General features: G+C 42.0%; 1 protein-coding gene across 1 annotated transcript; it reads left to right on the top strand.

The window, feature by feature from the left end:
* Positions 1-3,606: 3,606 nt before the first annotated feature.
* On the top strand, positions 3,607-7,610 carry LOC131243766 (laccase-17-like). The gene is made up of 6 exons (XM_058243331.1): positions 3,607-3,800; positions 4,197-4,348; positions 4,693-4,937; positions 5,029-5,157; positions 6,036-6,998; positions 7,350-7,610. The coding sequence occupies exons 1-6, from the start codon at positions 3,675-3,677 to the stop codon at positions 7,478-7,480; spliced, it is 1,746 nt and encodes a 581-aa protein (XP_058099314.1). The 5' UTR covers positions 3,607-3,674; the 3' UTR covers positions 7,481-7,610.
* Positions 7,611-8,756: the final 1,146 nt, after the last annotated feature.

The following is an 8,756-nucleotide window of genomic DNA, read 5'->3' as shown; positions in this document are numbered from 1 at the left end:
ACGGATTCCCGTATCCGCGTGTTGCATGAGAGTAGCATACGAGGGTCTGCATCTCTACTCCGAGGCTTGCCCCAGTACATCCCAACGTATTACAATAATACACGTCGGGACCCTACCAATTGTATTTGACTTCTTTTTTTAATGACCCAAACCGTTTATTTGATAGATCTCCATATGCAAGGAAGATGTCCGAAAAAAAAAAATCGAATTAATATTTCGACCCTTTGACCATATAAAAGTTATGGGGACGGTTCATATTCAAAGAGAAAGACCCAAAATGAAAAAGAATAATCCAATTGAGAGGTTTTTTCTGACGACCTTCCATCGTACAAAGTGAGACGTATCATATAAACGGTCCAGATCAGTGCAATATGACTCAAATTCAAAAGCTAAAGTACCGATGTATTATATTTCTCTACATGGGGATGTATGGTATCAAACCTTCACTGCATGCACATCAACCATCCATCCGATCACAAAGGGGTAGTTATTGAAAGCAACCCATGCATAGGGTGAGTTGGGTCAGCTGTCCATCTCTTGCTTTGATATCATCCGTCCATTTACGAGAAAAAGGGAAGCACCCATACCAACATCAACAACAATAACAACAACGACAGCCACGCAGCTTGACAATGTCATTGTCACTTGTCAGAGTGAGAAACGACCAAACACTGTAAGAAATTACACAATCACAATAGGGTTTGACGTGATTACTAAGAATAACGATTGGGTATAGATGAAATCGATTCCCTCTAGGAAGTGATGGCCCACATCATAGATCATGGTGGATTGGTCTGGTCCCAATATCTGTCACCCCATTTGGGCTTGCATGCATAAATTGTCCCATGATTAAAACCGTTCATGTTCTGGGTGTTACTATAGATGGATTAGATGAATGAATTTATGTGGAACGGATGAATTTCAACGCTCAGTATGCATGGATGAATGTGGATCACTGAAAGAAAGATTACTCCAAAAATTAATTATAGGGGTCGTGTTTTAAGTTAGGTTGTTGGGTCAAAGGCTATTGAAATTAGTTTGGAGAGAAATGGACGGTTCTGATCATAGGACCATATCTAAATGAGGGTCCCATAGGGCGACATATGGTGGTGATCCTAAGTGAAAACGAACTCCGGCTAATTCTGTGCATTAAACTATTGGGGAAGTATTAAACGACAATGTGAGTTTTGGTGTCACCATTCACTATTTTGTGGCAACTCAGTCCACTAGCTTGTGGTAGGCATGCATGCCGATCTGGACCATCCAAACTACATATATCTACTTTGGTAGTCCACAGATTGAAAAAGTTGAAATGATGGGCAATATAGACCATCCAATCGGTGGCCATGAAATGGTTGGTTAAATAAAAGTTTCGGAATGAACGTTTGATCCATGAGCAAATCAGGATATACGGACGACTTCTGTGTGCCACCATTTGTTAAACGGTGTTGACTGCACAGCACCCATAACATGCATGTACATCAATTCAGACCGTCCATATATCACATCATAAATGCACATCAATTCAGACCGTCCATATATCACATCATAAATGCACATCAATTCAGACCGTCCATATCATAGTCCTTATCGAGGATGGAGCACAACCCGATCTCACAACATTGGATGGTACTTATTCAATTTGTGGCCCTCAGATGAATGGTTAAAAAGGAGATTGTCAGCTTTCCAAATTCAATATCCAATATCCACGGTTTAGATTATCTGATCAGTGTGCTTTTCTGGTAGATGCTCCCATCCATAATGGTGTCCCTGATATGGACGGCCTGGATTGACTTCATTTTGTGCCACGTCTACAGTATTGAGTCACCACCCTTTAAGATTCGTTGGAACATACGCACATTGCCTTTGTAGGTGAAAAGTGCCGTGCACAAAGGAAGTGCATGAATGTCCTCCACCGTCCGATCAACCCTTCGTAATCACATCCCATCACTTGCTCCTCAATCAATGGTGGATCCCACATCTCAGCATTGCCCACACATAATGCCACCCTGATGGAGTCTGTCCCACCAAACACATGGATACTTGAGGAATATTTCATCTAGAAGCGGTCTTCTTTTTTTTTTTCACCATCTGGAAGCGGTTTTACCGTACGTAGGGAAGTTATTGATGCTCCGGCAGTCTATGACGCTTGATAAGCAGGCACTCGAAAGTGTACACGTGGCGTACATTAAACCAAATTAAACCACCAACTCAGTGTCCATAAATCACAGTCCCAAAATCATATTAGTGATTCAAGGACACTTGTGAGTTGAAATATGCTATTGTATAGTTCTCATTTTCAACCGTCTAATAAATATCAACCAATCCGATAGTTAGCTAAGTGAATTGTTGTACCCTAATTTTATTATGAAGAAAAAGTCAATAAATAATCGGCATGTGGCATTACATAAGAAATAAAAGGTGTATTAAAAGATTTTTTGAGATATTAGAAACATTTGTTGTAGAATTATAGCAGGTAATGCTACCCGCCATTGAGTGACCGGCTAAGTAGTGAAACATTCAAAAGCACAATGTGCTTGAAGAGCAAACGATGACCATGAGAATAGATTTTCGAAGAGAAGAGAATAAATTAAAATAAGAAACGTAACAAAAGAAGAATTTATAAAGCGACACCTCAATTGCCATGACAATCCAATAAAAAAAGAAACGTTTGAAAAATAGTTATAGAAAAAAATCTATAAATAATAAGAAGTTAATAGAGAAAAAAAAAAATCAAATCTAACAAACAAATATAATTTATTTTAACTTAGTCTATCTTAAAGTAGTGATAATTTAATAGCAATAATTTCTTATTTGTAAATATAAGTTTATGTTCATATGTTGGACTTAATTTTTATCCTATATTATTAGTTTTTTTCCAGAGACACATTTTTGCATTTACTCATAGTGATTGATTGTGAGTGTTTTTTTTTTTTCCTTTGTTTAATTACACCAATTTATTAAAAAAGTCATTTTAAAAAAATATAAGACGCAAACCCATCTTAAGAGGAAGAACTCCACTATCTGTCAATCACACGATCATTATAGATATTTTGTTGTAGGCGAACAAAATCCTCAGATTCAATTATATAGTGTCAAGTTTGACATATATGCTTATTTTAATACTTAGAGTCAAAGTTGATTGGGTTTGAATCGAGCCAGTATATTAATTCTAGCACACTCGGATGCATTGCACGTGACAAAAAACAAAACCGGGCGACCACACAAGTAAGTCATAAATTTTGTTCCAAGATACATCCAAACAAAGACATAATTTGAACAGTTAATTTAATTTACTGTGTTCCACACATGCAACTTCTAAGTAATTTTCTAATTGCCTGCGTATCATCCACCATCCTCTGCCAGAGTATCAAAGTTACCAGAAACGTACAATAAACAAAAGGTTAAATAATCCAAATAAGATGTATCTTTTACTTTAGGAACACTCGATAGTTAAACTCGACCAACAGTCCTAAGGTAGAAAACAAAACACAATCTGAAAATATCATCGATTAATCAACCAAACTCCCTCTATCTCCCCCTCTCTCTCTCTTCTATATATGCATAACCATGCAAGCTTTCACAACCCACACAAGCAGAAGAGAATTACACCATATCAGAGAGAGAGAGAGAGAGAGAGAGAGAGAGAGAGAGAGAGAGAGAGAGAGAGAGAGATGGGTGCCAAACCTACAGTTACAGCATACGTGCCCATGGGAGCTTGGCTTCTACTTGCATTGAGTGCCATGTTCGCCTTGCCGGAGCTCGCATGCGCTATCCAGACCCGGCACTACAAGTTCGATGTAAGTGCCAATGCCTCATGTTTGGCTGCCAAATCAATCTCACTGCATTATCATAAGCTAATGCTACGATGACTCGCCGGAGTAACGGCCCAGATCATACTCCCCGCATCCAAATGCGCCAATGTGGCATGTGTGCACCTGATCGGGACCGTTATCGGGTGGGCCATTTATTTTCCATGGCCTATCAATGCATGTCCTACCTATGTATCACAAATATGGACACTTCCATTCTTTTTTGTCTATCCATTTTTATCATACAAATGTGGGCCACCTGATGATCGGAACGGATTATTTTTGGGCGCACCAGATGAACTGCGTGGATGTCACACATCATGATCTGGAAGCTTGTACTTCTCTTAATTCGTTTAATGCTTTTGAGTTGTTTTTTTTTCACAGATTCAGTTGCGAAATGTGACGCGGCTGTGCCAAACAAAGAGTATTTTAACGGTTAACGGTCAGTTTCCGGGGCCCAGGATCATAGCTAGAGAAGGCGATCGGGTGTTGATTAAGGTGGTTAATCATGTCCAGAGAAATGTGAGCCTGCATTGGTATGGAATCCTCTCATCACCTTCTTAATCTGTGGGCTGCAAGATCCACCAATGGCCCACCTATATTTTATGGATGGAAATGTAATCACATGAAAACAATAGATGGAAAGTGCTTATAATACATTTCGGTGGACCTGCCTACAATTCCTCCATTGGGCCCCACTATTGGAACAGTCTAAAACACTGTTCCAATCAGATGATCCTAGCCATGTTTTTGGATCTTTGAACCGTTGATAATCCATGGTGGGACCCACAGGATGGCTATGTCTAAAACCAAATTGACTAATTGATCCAAATTACATTTATTTTTGGATTGTTGATGGATGGTGTGGATGGGATCACAGGCACGGAGTTCGGCAGCTACAAACCGGATGGGCGGATGGCCCAGCGTACATAACTCAGTGCCCCATCCAGACCGGCCAAACGTACGTCTACAATTTCACCATCACTGGCCAAAGGGGGACTCTCCTCTGGCACGCGCACATCTCATGGCTACGTGCGACCCTCTACGGACCGCTCATCATACATCCTAAGAAAAACGTATCTTACCCGTTCGCCAAGCCGTACAAGGAAGTCCCAATCATATTCGGTAATCAACGGATGAGATCCAACGGTTAGATTATTATAGACACCTGAACAATCATGTGATTAACATGCATGTAAGTGGATTTGTATTACAGGGGAATGGTGGAATGCAGATACTGAGAAAGTCGTCAACCAATCCCTACAGACAGGAGCTGGCCCCAACGTCTCAGATTCCTACACCATCAACGGTCTTCCAGGGCCCTTGTACAACTGCTCAGCAAACGGTATTCTCTCTCACCATCCTCTCACAACACGTGCAATGCAGCATGCTTTTGCAAGATCCACACCATTCATCAAGTGGTCCCCACAGCATATATGAAGGGCATCAGGTGGGCCCTGAGAGGAAATCAAATGTGGGCTGCTTTCAGTAATTACCAACATAGAGAAGCAGACTTGTTGATGAACGTCCCAGATGTTGCACAACACATAGGGCTGAAAGTCAGGCGGGATCAACCCGACCGACCCGACATTGGGTTGGGTTCAGGGATGATGCATCGGGTCAGGCTTAGGGCTATACAAACACCGACCTGATAAAACTTGGACCGGGCTTGGGTTGAGGAACCCAAACCCGGTTAATATATAAATTACTTATAAATTATAATTGAGTGCCTATTGTCGGAGTTGAAGGCACAGGAAATCCCAGTGCTGTCAGGTTTCATTATTCCACCTCATTTCCGATGACTCAAGCTAACAAGATAAGCTAGATTTTTCTCTCCCAAGTAGATTGGGTGTTACACAACACGACTTTTAAAGCAGTAGTTGTCTAATATTTTAACTTATTTGTTTAGGAAAAAATGAAGTATTTTTTTAAACCATAAATAACTACATATATAATTAATAAAATCATACAAAATTAAGACATATATTGAAAATATAATATACCAGTTTAATAACAAAAATATTAGCATGTATTCACCCTACCAACCCTACTTGGGTTAGGGTTGAGGTATAGGAACCTTGGGTTGGGCTAGGGTTAAGCACCAACCCAACCCAACCCACTCGACTTTCAACCCTAACAGCACATGCCACATTCACCAATGTCTTGATTTTGCACGACCGTATTGATATTTTGGGGCTATTTGGTTGGGCACATGGGCCGCAGATACATTCAAGCTTACAGTAAAGGCCGGCAAAACGTATCTCCTCCGTCTGATCAATGCTGCACTCAATGATGAGCTCTTCTTCAGCATTGCCAACCACACGATCACTGTCGTCGAAGTCGACGCCATCTATGTCAAGCCATTCGAGATCAACACCATTCTCATCACGCCGGGCCAGACCACAAACGTCCTCCTCAAGGCCAAACCACAATACCCAAACGCTACATTCCTCATGGAAGCCCGTCCATATGCTACAGGCCAAGGCACCTTCGACAACTCAACAACTGCCGGAATCCTCGAATACGAAAGGCCCAATTCCTCTTCATCAAACACAAACCCAAGCCCACAGTTAAGGCCCACACTTCCTGCCCTCAACGACACTTCCTTTGCAGCCAACTTCAGTGGAAAATTACGTAGCTTGGCCAATTCTCAATATCCTGCAAATGTCCCACGGACCGTTGATCGACGGTTCCTATTCACAGTAAGTCTGGGCTCAAATCCATGCCCGACGAACCAAACATGCCAAGGGCCCAACGGTACGAAATTCTCTGCGGCGGTGAACAACGTCTCGTTCGTACTCCCAACCACGGCCATCCTTCAGGCCTACTTCTTTGGACAGTCGAACGGGGTCTACACAACTGATTTCCCAAACAACCCTCCGTTTCCATTTAATTACACAGGCACCCCTCCGAATAACACCATGGTGAGTAACGGCACAAAAACGGTGACGCTGGCGTTCAACACAAGCGTCGAGCTTGTGATGCAGGACACCAGCATTCTTGGAATCGAGAGCCACCCTCTCCATCTCCATGGCTTCAATTTCTTCGTTGTGGGCCAGGGCTTCGGAAACTATGATCCGAATAAGGACCCGTCCAAATTCAATCTCGTGGATCCAATTGAGAGAAACACGATCGGTGTTCCGTCCGGTGGCTGGGTCGCCATCCGATTCCTCGCTGATAACCCAGGTTGGTATGATCAGTTTCGTAAATGTACATCAACGGTGATCAAATGGTGGGGCCCACAAAATACTACAGGTGGAAACCTGTTTAACGGTTCTGATCTCTCCCAGTGATTGGTGGGACCTATTGATCATTCCAGTTTTGGATTTTGATCTTTGATCAATATATGGACTTTTGGGCCAGGCTGGAAAAGCCCATGTTAGGCCCATTCCAAACCCTTCACAGATGTAAACGGGCCTTAATGGGCTTGGATTGGGCCTTCAGTGGAGAAATCGTCGTTCATCATTTAAGGCCCAGAAGCCTGGTGGGCCATCTTCAACTTGTGTCTAATTGGTTCTTGCAATGATGTGTTGACAGGTGTATGGTTCATGCATTGCCACTTGGAAGTTCACACTAGCTGGGGGCTGAAGATGGCGTGGATCGTGACGGATGGGAAGCTGCCCAATCAGAAGCTGCTTCCTCCGCCGTCTGATCTCCCCAAGTGTTGATCCCGGCCATTGAAATTCCGAATTCTTATTCATATGAGTTTTAATTTATGATCATATATATATTTTTAGCCATATAAGAAACCAGGAATTTTCCCTGTCCGCTTTAATAATTGAAGTTTTGTTATGTTAATTCGGAGGCTTTTGGGTGGTCGTACATTGTTTTCTTTAGTGTGGCCCACTTAAAGAATAGATATGTTTGATTTTTAAAAAACTGAATAATTATGGAGGCACTCATTTAATGTGCGGTTCGATTGCATGCACACAACACAACACAGTGGGCCCCACAGCAGCAATAGCGTTTGAGCACATGAATGAAAAGCGATGCATCCGGTGTGCGTCTAGATGCCATTTAGTAATAATAGGGTTGAACCGAGTCAAGCTGGCCTCAGCTGGACTAGGCTTGGCCACTAGCTGACCTCAACTTGAACTCAGCTTGGCTTGGCTTGGTCCTCGAGCCTGATTGGCCAGCTCAGCTTGGTTTGGTCAACAGCTCAGCCAATTCGATCAGACCTAAGATCAAGCTAAGTTTGTCTATGCAGCATTTTCACAAACACTTGGATTGCACCTTCAAAATCTCATCATATGTAAAACAATAGTAATGGTTCTACAGGTATTTTATCAAACACCTTCTAAATGGCATAAAAATCAAGTAAAAAAAAAGAAAAAAATATTTGTTTCATATACGTATCTTCTTGCCACTGGCCACACTTCGTTAAGTCATTTCATCAAACACTTGGTGAGCAACATCAATATTAAAGTAATCGAGTCACCGAAGTGGTTCCATCTGAGTTCAATTTGATCTAGGTTCGATCCGAATCGAGTCGAACTGGGGCTAACTCGAATTCATTTTTGAACTCAAAAAATCATCTCGACTTGGTTCAAACTCAACTTCAAACCGAGTCGAATCGAGCTTTTTCGAGTCAAGTCGAGCTTGCTCGGTTCGTGTACACCCCTAAGTAACATGACCGGTCACGTCTAGACGCCATCCATCAATCTGCCGGTGAGAATTTCTTCTTCTACATATGACTGTTTTTGGACCACTGAAAAATGAGTTCTTAGGCATCCTAGTTACAAATTTCAAAATCTAGGCCTTTCTCTGGTTATGACTCATCCATGAGATGGGCCCACCGGTAGAGCGGTTCGATTCCGTTTCCAAACTGCAGCAATGAAGAATTTAGGGTCAGTACCATTTACTGGATAGTATAGGACGCACACAAGAACCATAATTTAAAAGAGAGGGACGCTAGATGGACGCATGGACCGGAAGCCAGGTCCA

This window comes from Magnolia sinica, chromosome 4 (genome assembly GCF_029962835.1).
Source record: "Magnolia sinica isolate HGM2019 chromosome 4, MsV1, whole genome shotgun sequence".
Classification (NCBI taxonomy): domain Eukaryota; kingdom Viridiplantae; phylum Streptophyta; class Magnoliopsida; order Magnoliales; family Magnoliaceae; genus Magnolia; species Magnolia sinica.
Note: the sequence above shows the minus strand (reverse complement) of the source record. Positions and strands in the feature narration are given on the sequence as shown.